The sequence below is a fragment of the Myxocyprinus asiaticus genome, chromosome 5 (genome assembly GCF_019703515.2).
Source record: "Myxocyprinus asiaticus isolate MX2 ecotype Aquarium Trade chromosome 5, UBuf_Myxa_2, whole genome shotgun sequence".
Classification (NCBI taxonomy): Eukaryota; Metazoa; Chordata; class Actinopteri; order Cypriniformes; family Catostomidae; genus Myxocyprinus; species Myxocyprinus asiaticus.
In genome coordinates, this window is record NC_059348.1 from 26,705,640 (window position 1) to 26,721,169 (window position 15,530).

General features: G+C 38.5%; 3 protein-coding genes across 4 annotated transcripts in view; 2 read left to right on the forward strand and 1 right to left on the reverse strand.

The window, feature by feature from the left end:
- The window catches only part of LOC127440281 (UPF0415 protein C7orf25 homolog), a 340,920-nt gene that overhangs the window by 826 nt on the left and 324,564 nt on the right, over positions 1-15,530 (forward strand). The window contains exon 2 of one of the 2 annotated variants that reach the window (XR_007897114.1): positions 483-3,349. Coding sequence is in view for 1 of the 2 variants with exons in the window: in XM_051696767.1 (XP_051552727.1) it covers positions 501-1,844 (1,344 nt within the window). In the remaining variant the exon portion in view is untranslated. Of the gene's footprint in view, positions 1-482; positions 7,447-15,530 lie in introns of those variants that run through there. The other variant, XM_051696767.1, reaches the window with a different exon arrangement.
- On the forward strand, positions 4,546-13,067 carry LOC127440285 (ras-related protein Ral-A-like). Its single transcript, XM_051696772.1, has 5 exons — positions 4,546-4,689; positions 8,240-8,439; positions 8,525-8,733; positions 8,983-9,157; positions 10,939-13,067. Exons 2-5 carry the CDS (start codon positions 8,338-8,340, stop codon positions 11,059-11,061), a joined length of 609 nt encoding a protein of 202 aa, XP_051552732.1. The 5' UTR covers positions 4,546-4,689; positions 8,240-8,337; the 3' UTR covers positions 11,062-13,067.
- Positions 13,874-15,182, reverse strand: LOC127440286 (M-phase-specific PLK1-interacting protein-like). Its single transcript, XM_051696773.1, has 2 exons — positions 14,729-15,182; positions 13,874-14,417 (listed from the first exon to the last, which is right to left on the reverse strand). Exons 1-2 carry the CDS (start codon positions 15,059-15,061, stop codon positions 14,217-14,219), a joined length of 534 nt encoding a protein of 177 aa, XP_051552733.1. The 5' UTR covers positions 15,062-15,182; the 3' UTR covers positions 13,874-14,216.

Genomic DNA, 15,530 nt, shown 5'->3' on the forward strand with positions numbered 1-15,530 from the left:
AAATAAGTATAACTGATCAAGTGAGAATGAACCAATCATTGAAAATCAGGTATACATCATCATAAATCAACAACAGTTCTCACAACTCAAATTCATATTGATGTCCTTTGCCAATAGTACACATCAGCAACACCATAAATTTGATTAAACACTTCATTATAATGTTATTTATTTATTTATTTATTTATTTATAGGAATATTGCTAGATCTAGTTCTTCATTTAGATTTTAGGAGCTAATGCTGTGTTTATAGATCCAAATTGCTTCACATTTTAAATACCAGTACTCAGTGTTTGCTGGTCATCCCCACTGAGGTGAAGGTAGATGTTTGCAACAGGGTCAACTTTTACATCACTACACTGATCACTTATGTGTCTTCCTCTGAGACCCACAAACTTCCTCGATACCTATACATTCATCTAGTTGTTTAATGCTGTGACCCACCTCACCCATACTCAGGCCATTTTCTTTCTCATTCTGTAGGAATAATGTTCAACAGCAATGGCCACTTACTCCATGCTGCAGGACAGAATCAGGGTAGCCAAGGAGCTGCTTGAGCGAGTGAACAAGATTTGTAGTCGGCAAGGCCGTGATATTGAGGGTCGTGCTAAATTGTGCAGTAAGCTCCGAGCTGAGCTCAAGTTCCTGCAAAAGGTGGAGGCTGGCATGGTCGTGATCAAGGAGTCTCACCTACAAAGTACCAATCTTACGCACCTGAGGGCCATCGTGGAGTCAGCTGAGAACCTAGAGAATGTGGTGAGTGTCCTGCATGTGTTTGCCTATGAAGGACCTGATGGGCAGAAGCAGACATTGGTGGTTGATGTAGTGGCAAATGGCGGACACACATGGGTGAAAGCCATTGGGCGCAAGGCTGAGGCATTACACAATATCTGGCAAGGCCGTGGCCAGTATGGGGATAAAAGTGTGATACGGCAAGCAGAAGATTACTTTGAGGCCAGTCAGCAGCAGCCTGTGCAGTACAGCAATCCTCATATTATCTTTGCTTTCTACAATGGTGTGTCCAGCCCTATGGCTGACAAGCTGAAAGAAATTGGTATATCTGTAAGAGGTGATATTGTTGCTGTTAATACAATGATTGGAGGTGGAGAGGAGGAAGTGGAGGATGAAAGTAAAGACAAACATAGTTTGGAGGAAGAGAACCACGAGGTAGAGGATGAAGTTGTGCAGGAGAAAGAGGAGGAGGAGGAGGAGGAGGAGGATGTTAATGACGATGACGACGACAGTGATGATGCAGACCTCATGCACACTCGAGTCGACAGAGACACCATTGTGGCCAGCCTTGCCTTCCCCACTGAGGTGAAGGTAGACGTTTGCAACAGGGTCAACCTTGACATCACTACACTGATCACTTATGTGTCTTCCCTCAGCCATGGTAACTGTCACTTCACTTTTAAGGAGGTGGTGTTGACTGAACAAGCCGCACAGGAACGGCAAGAGAAAGTCCTGCCCAAGCTGGAGGAGTTCATGAAGGGAAAAGAGCTGTTTGCTTGTCATTCTGCCGTTGAGGACTTCCACGTCATCCTGGACACATTAGGAGGCCCAGGGGAAAAAGCCAGAGCGGAGGAGCTGCTAGCCAGGCTAAAGGTGGTTCCAGACCAGCCCTCTGAGCGCACCAAACGCTTAGTAATTAGCTCAAAGGTGAACCGTAGATCACTGATGATCTTTGGGACAGGAGACACATTGCGGGCTGTCACTATGACTGCAAATAGCGGTTTTGTTCGTGCTGCTGCTAACCAGGGTGTGTGCTATAGTGTGTTCATCCACCAGCCCCGCGCACTCACTGAGGGGAAAGAATGGAGAGCAACTCCGATATGTGAGAAATAAGACTAAAAAGCTGTAATAGTAATGTGTTATCAATGAGGCATTTAGGAGGGTACAGTATTAGAAATGGACAGAGTTGTTAATTTCATGCTTAAAGCAAGACACTTATGAGAGGCACTACTGTACAGTTGCAAATAAATTGCACAGCTGGTCACAGATACAGACATTGTGCAATCTTTTTGTAACTCTTTATGTAAACTCTGTGAGCTCAGTGCCTCGATTGCAGAACTTCAATGCAAAGCCAGTATAGATGTCAAATTAGCCAAATGTATCATCATCAACAAAAATATTGTTTAAAAAAGAAGTGTTTAAACAAAAGCATATATTTCTTTTTAAAGCCTTTGTCTACCTGATTCAGTTTTTTTTTTTTTTTTTCAGTTTAGCTCCCTTTTTTAAACCCATCAGCCTAGCTGATTATTGTTTTCAGTAATTCTTGATTCTCACATACATTTTTGCATAAGAGTACAAAATAAATGAATATAAGCAAAAATAAATATCCTTCAAATGAATTATCACATTAAGATTATCTCTGTGAGATTCATCAATTTGTCTTTTAACCCTGGAGCATCCCTCTTTGAACATAAGCTGTTTGTAAACTGGATCGAGTGTGCACGTACACTATATTGCCAAAAGTATTCGCTCACCCATCCAAATAATTGAATTCAGGTGTTCCAATCACTTCCATGGCCACAGGTGTATAAAATGAAGCACCTAGGCATGCAGACTGCTTCTACAAACATTTGTGAAAGAATGGGCTGCTCTCAGGAGCTCAGTGAATTCCAGCGTGGTACTGTGATAGGATGCCACCTGTGCAACAAGTCCAGTCGTGAAATTTCCTCGCTACTAAATATTCCACAGTCAACTGTCAGTGGTATTATAACAAAGTGGAAGCGATTGGGAATGACAGCAACTCGGCCACGAAGTGGTAGGCCACGTAAAATGACAGAGCGGGGTCAGCGGATGCTGAGGTGCATAGTGCGCAGAGGTCGCCAACTTTCTGCAGAGTCAGTCGCTACAGACCTCCAAAGTTCATGTGGCCTTCAGATTAGCTCAAGAACAGTGCATAGAGAGCTTCATGGAATGGGTTTCCATGGCCGAGCAGCTGCATCCAAGCCATACATCACCAAGTGCAATGCAAAGCGTCGGATGCAGTGGTGTAAAGCACGCCGCCACTGGACTCTAGAGCAGTGGAGACGCGTTCTCTGGAGTGACGAATCACGCTTCTCCATCTGGCAATCTGATGGACGAGTCTGGGTTTGGCGGTTGCCAGGAGAACGGTACTTGTCTGACTGCATTGTGCCAACTGTGAAGTTTGGTGGAGGGGGGATTATGGCGTGGGGTTGTTTTTCAGGAGCTGGGCTTGGCCCCTTAGTTCCAGTGAAAGGAACTCTGAATGCTTCAGCATACCAAGAGATTTTGGACAATTCCATGCTCCCAACTTTGTGGGAACAGTTTGGGGATGGCACCTTCCTGTTCCAACATGACTGCGCACCAGTGCACAAAGCAAGGTCCATAAAGACATGAATGAGCGAGTTTGGTGTGGAAGAACTTGGCTGGCCTGCACAGAGTCCTGACCTCAACCCGATAGAGCACCTTTGGGATGAATTAGAGTGAAGACTGCGAGCCAGGCCTTCTCGTCCAACATCAGTGTCTGACCTCACAAATGCGCTTCTGGAAGAATGGTCAAAAGTTCCCATAAACGCACTCCTAAACCTTGTGGAAAACCTTCCCAGAAGAGTTAAAGCTGCAAAGGGTGGGCCGACGTCATATTGAACCCTATGGATTAAGAATGGGATGTCACTTAAGTTCATATGCGTCTAAGGGCAGATGAGCGAATACTTTTGGCAATATAGTGTATATGCAGACAGGGGCTAGTTGTCGGACTTTTTACTCCAGTGAGTATTTCCCAAAGTAGGTTCATTTTTGAAAGTCAATTTCTGCATAGTCACATACCTTGAAGTCTTGGCTACCAAAAAGCTTCAGAACATTTCCACAGTTTTTGCTCAGGGAAATTATTTTTTTTTTTTAATATGCTGTAGGTTGACCTTTTATGACAACTTGCTCCCAATACATGTGGTATGTTTTTATAAAGGAACCTGCCATTAAACCAGTGGTAAAGGTTTCATGTGACTATTGGGGGGAAAATGTTCACCTGTCGTCCCCCCTACTGTGTATTAGAAATACATAGTAGTGCTAGGATATTATTAGGTTTCCATTCCAAGGAAGCAGGTGTTTGGCTGTCCGTTATCCTCAGAATTAGATGTCAAATAACATGACAGGCAGATGTGGCATGAAAATGTGTACCTTCAATTAGAGCTCTCTATGGCAATTTGAATGGAAAGTGTTAGAACGATAAAACACCATGCCCATCAGCTACATTTGTGTCCTTTTCTGACAGCGTTATGCAGTTCCCCAGGGGACCTCTAGGCGGACAATTCCAGCTAAAAAGACAGTTCTATGTGACGGTAATGTTGTAATATAACAAGATAGACTGCGTCTCTGCTGTACATCAGATGCTGTATTGACAAGAAGCTAGACACCTGAGTTACCAAAGTTGCAAGCTGCAAGAAATAAAACTAAAAAAAAAAAGCGCACGTAAAGATATAGAAAGCTATTTGTAGTTGGAAGGTCAAATGTATGACGGAGACCGCTAAGTTATGTGCAATAAGATAACGCGCTCAGATATGTTAGCATATGTAAGTAACTTGGTAGTTTGTTGGTGAAGACCAAGCCCAAGCCAAGGCTGTCAGCAGTGCTGATCCCTTCTGAGTCAAGCACTGAGGCTAAAGAAATTACCTATAGCAGCCAAGCTAACAAGACGTCGAACACGCGAGTGCCTGTTTTGGGGGTAAGTGTGTGATTTGAACACTCTTTTGCCACAACTGTGATTGTAATGAGACATTGCCATTCACTGTATTTGTCAGCCGATTTGATTTACCATGTACTTAGTTCTCAAAGGAGCGGTAGGGTTTTCCCAGTTAGCTGCAGAGTGCTAAAGACTGAATCCTCCCTTTTCCCGTAACACGGATTTAGCGCGACATCAGCGTTTAATACAACAGAAAAGCACTCGCTATTTCACTCTCGAGATGTGCACGCGAACTCCACAAGCAGCTCGAGCGTGTCATGATGTTGTCTTGCTAGCTCAACAGCAGTCATTAGCACACTACCAATGACCACTTTCTGAATCAGTGTTATATGGTTTGTTTTGAATGATAGGACTCAGGCGTCAGGCCACGACAATACTTTTATTCTTGTGTGACTGTATACTTGTGCTTAAGTAAATGCACAATTTTTTTAGTTTTCATGTAAATGACTAGAAACGGAACAGGTGTCATATCATGTAAGCTATGATATAATTTTTGAGGAATGTATTACTACCCTTAGCCAGAACTTGTTTATTTCTTTGTCAGGGGAATAGGTCTCCACCCTAGCCGATATTTGAGCAGTAATTTGAAAAGAAAACGTCTCACCTGCGTCTTCTGGTAAAACCTTTCCATAACTTTATATAGGCTCTTCTGGCTAAAGGAAACAGAAGAGGACGCAGAAATCACTAAGATATACATAGGTTTGAAAAATGAAACTGATCTCACTGTAATTACATGCTTGCGGTGCCAAACCACTTTTTATAGGCCTTTATCATGCTTGATCGGAGATTATCTCCCTATTGCTGCAAATGGCAATTAGAACAGGTTAAAGAAGTCCTATCGTATGTAAGTGGTCATGAAGAGTGGAGAGGGTTATATGGAAAGCTGATTTAGCTTTTAATGCTCCCAGCATTACTCGTAAGTGCATTTGGGCTGCATCTAACAATTATTATTATTTTTTATCGATTAATCTAACAATTCTTTTTCCAATTAGTCGATTAATCTAACGATTCATTTGCCGATTATTCTAAAGGTTTTTTTTATAATTATTACTTGATTAATATAACAATTAATTAACCCAAAATAAATATAAAAAATGTATATTTCAATATTTTATTAAATCATCTCTTAAACACAAACAAATGTACAAGAAACAATGTGTGCACTGCAGGGCATTATTCTGCAAAAACAGTGTTATTATGAATGCAAACTTTAATACAGTGGAAAAAAAAATATTAGCATAGCATAAATATATATATTTATGTATTTAAACTAGCCTTTCAATGACTTGTTAAAGGTGTTTGCCAAGAAAAACAATGTAAATGTAAGTTTGTACATGATTGCATCATGTCTTGCTGGGAAACGATTGACTGAATAAGAATATTGATGACAATATTGCTTCTGAATAAATTATATCTACACCACAATTGGAAAAAATTCCCAAGCAACTTTTTTACCCGGACAAGTGAATTAACAATTTACTTGTCCGAAGGACAAGCATATGACAATCCTTAATGTCAAGCCCTGAATTGAAATTCTTACAAGTAAAAATGCAATTATGTTGAGTAATGCTGAGAGCATTAAAAGATCATTTGGCTTACCATAGGGTTAGCGTGACTTGATCTTCTTAGTTTCAAATACTCAACAGGATGTTTACAGTTAAGGATGGTTGCATACCTCATAACATAGGCAGATGCAGCCTCAAGCATTTAAGTGAAATATACAAATATCACCCTTTTATGTGGGGTACTCAGACGTTATAAATCTGGTCTAAATTATATTTAGAATACTGAGTAAAAACCATTACAAATTACACTAAGAATGCTAATATCATTTTAAAGCAAAGGAGCAGAGATCTTTATGGGTTTAATCTCTTGACAAGACGATCTGCTCATCAATGATTTCCTCTGACATTGGTGTTTGTGTGAATTAACAAAAGACCCTTTCCGTACCAACATTGTACACAAATGTTTGTCACCCCATCCAAATGTTAGTGAGATTTGAATATATTTACTACTAGATGTTATGCCATCCTTACTTTGAAACCCTATCTGTAATGTTACTGAAATGAGCCATCGCTACAAACAAAAGCCTTATGAGAAATGTGATGCACCATTAGTCTGCTGCTCATTTGAATTACCCATTGTTTTTTTTATTCTCTGTCAACTAGCTTGTTAATGTTGCATCAATCATATGTGGAAAAAATCAAGGTGTTGATAGTTTAATAATAGCCACACCCTCTCTGTATACATTATGAAGTGAGGTATGTTAACTGAGCAAATTTAAAATAACTGCTGCAGTTAACAGTTGGCTAGAATATACTTAAGTCAACAACTGTAATCCTATAGTATTATGCAGTGACTCCGCCCATACAATTTTAAGTTACATGATATATAGCTAGTCATTATGTAAGGCATGATGAACAGTCAGCCGGTTGTTTTTGCAAAATAACCCAACAGGGGTCTTGTATCAGCCTGAAGGGGTTTATTTTGCAATAACAGTCAAATGACTGTACATTATCCCGCTTATTACATGGCTACTAACCAAATAAATAAATACAAGAACATAAAATATTGATTTGCATTGAAATTATTTGAAAAGAAATTGCTGAACTGCAGAAATCCTCCAGTTTGCACCGGAGTTCTGTTGGTATTTATTTTGTAATTAATGACTGTTTGACTGCTGATTATGCATCTTAATACAAGTCTACTTGACAAATAAATAAATGCACATGAAACATTGATTTGAGTAGAAATTATTTTATTAGCTTACCTTACTTAGATCGCACAGTGATCCGAGAAGCAAGAACAATGTTTTGCAAAACTCAGATGAGCGGTCTGATAAGTGGATGTGCGGTTGTTACTGAGCAATATGGACCGCTAGATGGTGCCATTGACCAAACAGAATAGAGTATTCCAGAGAGCTGTCTAATAAATAGTTATATTGCACCTACAAGTCATTCTCACCATACATCTGGACAGTTGGCTGATCCAGTAGTTAAACACTGTTTTTTAAAATGGATTAAAGTGAAAAGTTTAAAATGAATGTATGTATACAAATATACTTTTCTAAATGCGAGTTATTGATTCCACATGGTCATGGACGTGCATTTGATATGAACATTTCACTATTGATAGTTAAGAAAAATTAGGAGTTTGAGTGGCTTTGTTTCACTTTCAGTGAGCAATGAGGTCAGTGTCAGCTAGGAAGGGAGCAGATGAATTGTTACACTAGCCCTAATGAGAAGCCTCATTGTTTTAGACTTTTCTCATGGGAAGGGAAATAAAGTATGTTACCATCATTATAGGCAGGATGAATGATGGGAATTGGAGAAAGTTAATTATTCATCAGTATTTGCCCAAACATGTGTTCGGCTTATTTGTAGGGTCAAAGTATATTACTAACTAGACCATACATGTACAGTAAGAATTTAGAATGATGTTCATTGTTCCTGCTGCTGGACAGATAATACATAAACACCTGTCTTAGTTAAAACAAGTACACAAGTTCAACAGCTCTTTTTTTCCCCCTCAGACTTCTTTCTAGGGTTTCCTTAATACTCATCTACCTTGCACTTTTCACTACTTGGTCATCATCATTGCACTACCACCTGCCTCTCATTGCTTGAAGCCATGGCTGCTAATAGGAATGCTTTGGCCCTTCACAAAGTGATAATGGTGGGCAGTGGCGGTGTGGGCAAGTCAGCACTAACACTGCAGTTCATGTATGATGAGGTAAGGCTTAACATTTAGGAATTTCACAACATTTGTAAATTGACATTAACCGGCAAATGTAATAGTGTTACTGATCCTTCTCAAGTTTGTGGAGGACTATGAGCCCACTAAAGCTGATAGCTACAGAAAAAAGGTGGTTCTGGATGGAGAGGAGGTCCAAATCGACATCCTTGACACAGCTGGGCAGGAGGACTACGCTGCTATTCGAGACAACTACTTCCGCAGTGGAGAGGGATTTCTCTGTGTGTTCTCCATCACAGAATCAGAATCCTTTGCTGCTACGGCTGACTTCAGGTAGAGAAATTTCCTTCCAATTGGTAATCAACAAACTGGTGCAGGTACATTTCATAAGTTTGGTTAATTATCATGATTAAGTGTGCATGCAGCCAAGAAATCTATTCTGAATTGCTCTGGATTATGAGCTTGACCCCATAATGTCCCTCTAATCAGGGCCACAGCAAGGTAACCTGGGCCCCTAGAATCATTATCACCTTTCACCCCATTAGCATTCAACTGTTTAAGTTTATATTTTCTAAACTTCAGAGAACAGATACTTCGGGTGAAGGAGGAAGAGAACGTACCTTTTCTGCTGGTAGGAAATAAGTCAGACTTGGAGGATCGACGGCAAGTTGGGGTGGAGGCGGCCAAAGCCAGAGCAGAGCAGTGGGCAGTCAGCTATGTTGAGACTTCTGCCAAAACCCGTGCCAATGTAGATAAGGTAGGCATTACAAAAAAACTGGTTTAACCATTACATGTGATACTTAAAGGATAGTTCACCCAAAAATGAATAATTTATGAAGTGTGATTCCTTTTGATCAAAATGAAGTCATTGGAAAAGATGCTCTACTGCCAATAAAATACAGTTTAAGAAGGGTGAACGCAATTGAGAGTCCTCTTATAAAGAACCAGACTAAAGTAAAAAAAATAAAAAATACAGCGAAACAAAAACTGATTCACAATTTTACACGTTTTAGCCACTTTGTGATAGGGTCATAGCCCACTTTTCATTATTTTTTGGAACCCAATAATCAAATTTTTTTATAATACTAACAACAACAACAATTATTATCATCGTCATTATTATTATTATAAAACAGTACCATATTTCTGTAATATTTTCTTAACCTGCATGTGGCATAGCAATGAAGGGCTTTATTTTGGCTATACACTGAAGGAAGACACGAAGGGAAATCCACTCTTATGTCCACAAAAACCTGTTGTTATGAGGTTACTTTAGATTCGGATATTAACTTTTAGCAGCCAAGCATATTTAGAATTACACAAATGTGCACTGTATATTTAACTGCTCAGCTCATTAGCCTCACGCATGCTTGGAGTATGTGCAACACTACAGAGAACAGCGCAGTGAGCAGTGCGTGCAGCCTATTTATTTATTTATTTAAAATAGCAGCCTTTGTAGTTTGATAGTAGCACTATGTCATATGCCTAGGGCTGGGAATCGTAAGGAATTTAACGATTCTGGTTACAATTCCTCTTATCGATTCCGATTCCAGTAATTCTTTAGTACCTTTTTTTTTTTTTTTTTTTTTAAATACTTATTTTGAAATGAGAAATGCAATTCTTATTGTATTTCCTATCTCATTATTTGGTCTGTTGCCAAATAAATTTGATGGCATATTTCATTAATTCATTTATTATTTTATAAAATTCCACTTATTACGACAAAACTTGTGTATCTTTCATTATACATTGTCAAATGAACACCCAGTCAGTAACTGCCCTGCTTGATTTAAAATAGAGACACAGGTCATCATTAAAAAACATTAACAGTTCCAGAGTTTAGACTGTTATGTAACCTAATGTTGTACTTCAGGCTTGTGAGACTAAAACAGTTTTTATTTAATTTCGAGTTGGACATTCATAACTTGCATAACAGCATAAGATAACTTGTATACCGGAAGTGCTGTATGTTCCGCGCTGTAGATTCAAAAGAACCGGCTCATTAGAATAATTATTTTGGGAATCAAACTGTACCGGTAGCACACATTTTGCGCTGTAAATTCAAAAGAGCCGGCTCGAGACTCGTTCGATTGGTAACCAAATACACTGGTAGAGCTTTGCGTTTTACGCTGTAGAGTCAGTAGAGGGCAGCGCTGCTTCAGAGATGTGCTGCTGGAAACACTGTGAGAGTATTTCAGGGCGGTGTTCCAGCCGCATCGGCGGAAAATTGCAAGCAGGAGAACCATTAACTGAATCGAAAGTCACAATGATCATACAATTCCGGTATTTTTTAAAGAATGAAACCAGTTCTCGTTTCCCAGCCTATCAATTTCGATTTTATTTTGGTTAATCGTTCAGCCCTATTTGGAATGACATAAGAGTGAGTAAATAATGACAGAATTTTTAGGTGAACTATCCCTTTAATGAATAGAAATAATCAGTCCGTATTAGCTGAACGTAAATGTTTTTTTTTTTGTTTTGCCTTTATCATGGAACTCATTCACTTACACATTCATTAAAACTTCATAATCTCTCCAGGTGTTTTTTGATCTTATGCGTGACATCAGAGCCAGAAAAATGGAAGATGGCAAAGAAAAAAATGGAAAAAAGAAGAGGAAAAGTTTGGCAAAAAGAATTCAGGAAAGATGTTGCATTTTATAAAGACTGCAGCAGTGGGCACTATTATGCTAATTTCTTTTCTCTACTCTTCCACTGCTTCCAGAAAAAAAAAAAAACCATCAGGTTTCATCACTCTCTAGCCAAATCTGCTGATCATCTTTAAAAATACATCCAGGCTCCAGTGTCTGTTACTTTTTGTTGTTGTTTTTCAATGGGTACAAAAAGGGCAGAATATCAGAAATGCATTACCAAAATGATGTCAAACAGAGAGGCTGACCAAATAGTGTCAATGTTCTGACATATCAAACTAAAACATTTGTAAGCTCAAGCACACCATAACAAACTTTTAAACTTCTAACGATTTATGTACTGTGCATGTTACTCATGTAGCGATGTTACTCATCCCATTTTAGTTGCTTTTAGTTCTTAACGCGACTAAGTTGTGGCAACACAGAGTGCTGAACACTAACACTCTCTGTAAAATAATACTACTTTTTGCTATTTGTTTATCAGTTTAAGGCGTGTTTTCAGGACCGTGGAGACTTGCACCTACTGTTCTGTTCTACTCAAACTAAAGCCTTAATGAGTATACAAAAACTGGGTGTAACTGGACAGTATGGTTTCAGGACACCATCTAAAAAAAAATTACAGCTACATCACCTAACATTGCTAAATATTACTTTAATGTGTAAATGACTAATACAAGCTACATAAACCCAGGAGTTTATTCTTGATAGGAATGCTCTCCAAAAACCTTTCTTTAAATTAAAACGCTGTGTTAACAGTGTAAAGCCCATGCTTTTCAGCAAAGATTTCTTCAGTCTGCCTTTTGACACTGGTCTTCATTTTTATTTAATATCCTATGCCTAAATGCATCGGACTTGTCACACGAGCGAAACATAACCCCATCTTGCAGTCTAAAGGGCTAATCGATATCCCAGTGTATGTGTGCAATGATTTTTGCTACTTAAAAATAAGATGGACATCTGGCTTAGATTCTTCTACTTTACTGTGAAAAACAGGTTGGAATATTGTTTTATTACACAGACTGATTTGTGTACTTTATTATAACTTATATGCAATTGAAATTGTCTTGCATCTTTTATCCTGTGTAATTGTTTTCTATTGTAAATTAAAAAGTTATTTTTGGGTTAGAAGGGTAAACTTAAAATGATGAATTTATAATTTTTTTTTCAGTACAACTCTAAAAGAGCTGGACATAAATGGTGTTCGGTACACCTGGCCCTGGTGGCTACTCTGCATACTCTGCAGATATGTAGTAAAAGGAACCTGTCTCCCTTTGATAAAAGGTTTTGAATAAGCACATCCTAACCTTAAGTTCCATGTCTAAATAAATGTGAAGTTAACAACTTTTTTTTTTACCTAACTCTGGCATCTACCAAACATGTTCTTTTTTGCTTGTAATTGCCATTTCCAGCTACAACTACACTGTTCCTTTAGAGTGAACACTGTGGGATAAGCAAGTTTGTCTTTTCTTCCGTTTAATTGGTCACAATGGGTTAAAACCCCCACAACAATGCTACACTTGTTTGGTCTATTTGTGTGGTAAGTGTGCCATGAGGCAATGACGCTGACATCATATGAACAGCTGATGCCTCGAGACCCCAACTCATTGCTTGAGTGAGTAACTGATCTTTTAAAAAACATTTACAATACAAGATATTTTAATATTAAGCCTCTATTGTTTGTGTCTCTCTTATACACTTGTCTTAATTCTCTACTTTAGGGTGTCTCTTGGCAAACGCTGAACATGTATAAGTTATAATGATAAATAAAATAGCTTATTAAAGGCCAAATTAAAACAGTTATTAAAACTAGCTGACAAAGACAGAAAGAAAACAGTGGATTTTAAAAGACACTAACATTCCTGATGTAATGTAATATTACAGCAGTAATTGTCTATAATTTTGGTGATATGAATGTTGTGAAAAAGAAAAACATTTACGCATATTGTATTTCAAAATGTTATGTTTCTGTTACATAAATAAAATCTATTTTTGTAGACCTATGAGTCTGAGATGAGATTTGATTGATATATCATGCAAGGAAAAAAAAAGGAAAAAAAAAAGACAAAAAAAAAAGAAGTGTAATACCTCCAAAGGATTTCCCCAAATTAAAACTTTAAACTTGAAGAGATGTACAGTAATGTTATGGTATTTTACCTACAGTATCAAAAAAATGGTAAGAAGAACTTTATGAAGATACCTAAAGGAGAATTCCAGGTTCAATACAATTTAAGCTCAATCGAAAGCATTTGTAACAATGTTAATAACCACTCAAAATTATTTCGACTCATCTGTCCTTTTCTTTAAAAAAAACAAAAAAACAATTGAGGTTACAGTGAGGCACTTACAATGGAAGTGAAAAGGGCCAATATATAGAGGGTTTAAAGACAGAAATGTGTAGCTTATAAATTTATAAAAGCACATACATTATTTTTAAAACTTGAGTATTGTTTGAGCTGGTTGTTTTAGGGTTAACAGCATTACATCGTCAAGTTTTAAAACTGGATAAAACTTCACACAGGAAAGGTTAAAGCGATTTTATCACTAAAATCATTGTAGCATGCATAGCGTTTACATCTTGTAACTATATTTTTGAAACAGGAATTATTTTAACATGTACAGATTGGCCCCCATTCACTTCCATTGTAAGTGCCGCACTGTGACCCAGATTTAAAAAATAATAATTTAAGGAGGGATGATTTTCTTTTTTGGTAATCAACATTATGCCACAAATAATGTTGATTTAGCTTAACTTGTATTGAACCTGGAATATTCCTTTAACAATTAGTTAGTAAATTATCAATGTAAGAGATTTTCCACTACAGCAGTTTTTTTTTTTTTTCCACAATGGCTGTATTTGCATTATAAATTTTGTCAGTTACAATAGCACCATCTTTCTGGTCCTATAGTTGAAGTACAGATATAAAACTAAAAGAGAATGTCTCTTTATACCAGAAAGTACATATAATTAAAAAAAGTTTGTAGAGCCAACTTTAAGAATTATTGCTGGTGAATCCTGACTCAAGTCCATGACAAGTATGTCCGGGTGCAGACTCCGTTTGACTTAAAAATAAGCAATTGCAGCATTGGTGCACTAAATAAAAAGGACTGTACAGTGATTTTCGTGTTTTCACTAAAGTTAGGCTACATTTCCGTGAAATGTACTGAGTTTTAATTGTAGTACCTCCCTTGTCTGCCTGTATTTGTGGTTTGCTGTGAGTTGCATTTAGACTGAGTTTCTGTGACCGAGATAGGCTGTAGGTCAGCCCAGGGATCTTGGAGCATTGATGGTTTGTAATACTTTTCCGTATCATTTGTCCCTCTCTCCCTGCCATGCGTTGACCCAAACGGTGTGGATGTCCGTGGTGAACCCTTAAGGAGAAAATTATCATGCAGAAAGACATTAAAACGACCACAATTAACCAGAGACTGTATTGTTCTGCCCTAACCAACTAAATGGAAAAAAACGGATACAATTCGCATAAAGGTTATAACACTTAATTGTGATAAAAGGCCATCAAACTTTGTTTGAAGCAGCAAAATTGTGCATTTGATCAAAAAAGAAGCGTGTAATTCGGACATCGAGACATTAAAGCCACTAACACTGTGGTTAACTGTTCGGTCATCGAAAAACATGACGCACATTAATATTTTAATTTTTGCGTTAATCGCGAGTGAACTACCTGATGTCCAGAGTGTCGTCCGGGACTGTCATACGGCGAGTGTCTGTACGGTGTGCCGCGGGGACTGGGGTTTGATCTGTGCGGTGTGTGACCGGGCGAGTGGCTGTTAAAATATTTCCCACCGCTGCCACCCCTGTTACCACCAAACTCTCTCGGTGGGGTATTTGGAGAACGCTGTCCAAATCTCGGTCCAAACGGCGGCGGGGTTGAAAATGCCCACGGAGGCGATGGAAACATATTGCATGTCCTGTCGTATGCGGGAGGCGGACTGCGGAAACCTGCAGCTCTCGGACCCGATCCCTGGCGTGGATGGCGAAAATGTGGTCTTTGCATTGTGTCGAGATATTTTCCCGCGTTGCTTCCCAACTTCGACAGACAGACGACTAGGTTTGTAAACTGCCTACTTATGGTTTTCACTAAGCACAACAAAACATGTGTTGACCCGGAACAAGAAATGCAGTCTTTCGACGATTTACATTTGAATACTGAACGACTCGGTGCTGCCGCCTTTTGTCATGGCGTGTTTAGCGCCCATACACGCGTTTAATCATCTTTTAAAATCTGCATTGCGCAAAACAAAGGAAAGTTTCGGTGTTGTGCAGAGAATCCTCATTTCAGATACGACATTGTTTAATCGACTAAGTATTTTAATACTCAGCCAAGTTGTCCCCCTTTTGTTCAAGACAATATTCGGAGCCCGAATGTTTTAGGCCCATTTTTAAAGTATTTTTTAGCATTGTAAATAAATTAGATTATTTAAAATATATCTGAAGTAATTTTAAGTAATCTCAAACAACCAGCA

Bases quoted from the DNA above. Each gene is read 5' to 3' on its own strand.
- LOC127440285 (XM_051696772.1), top strand. From the start codon at position 8,338: ATGGCTGCTAATAGGAATGCTTTGGCCCTTCACAAAGTGATAATGGTG. The intron at 8,440-8,524 runs GTAAGGCTTAAC...ATCCTTCTCAAG, and splicing joins TGCAGTTCATGTATGATGAG to TTTGTGGAGGACTATGAGCC. The intron at 9,158-10,938 runs GTAGGCATTACA...TAATCTCTCCAG, and splicing joins CCCGTGCCAATGTAGATAAG to GTGTTTTTTGATCTTATGCG.
- LOC127440286 (XM_051696773.1), bottom strand. From the start codon at position 15,061: ATGCAAAGACCACATTTTCGCCATCCACGCCAGGGATCGGGTCCGAGA. The intron at 14,418-14,728 runs GTAGTTCACTCG...TTTCTCCTTAAG, and splicing joins GACGACACTCTGGACATCAG to GGTTCACCACGGACATCCAC.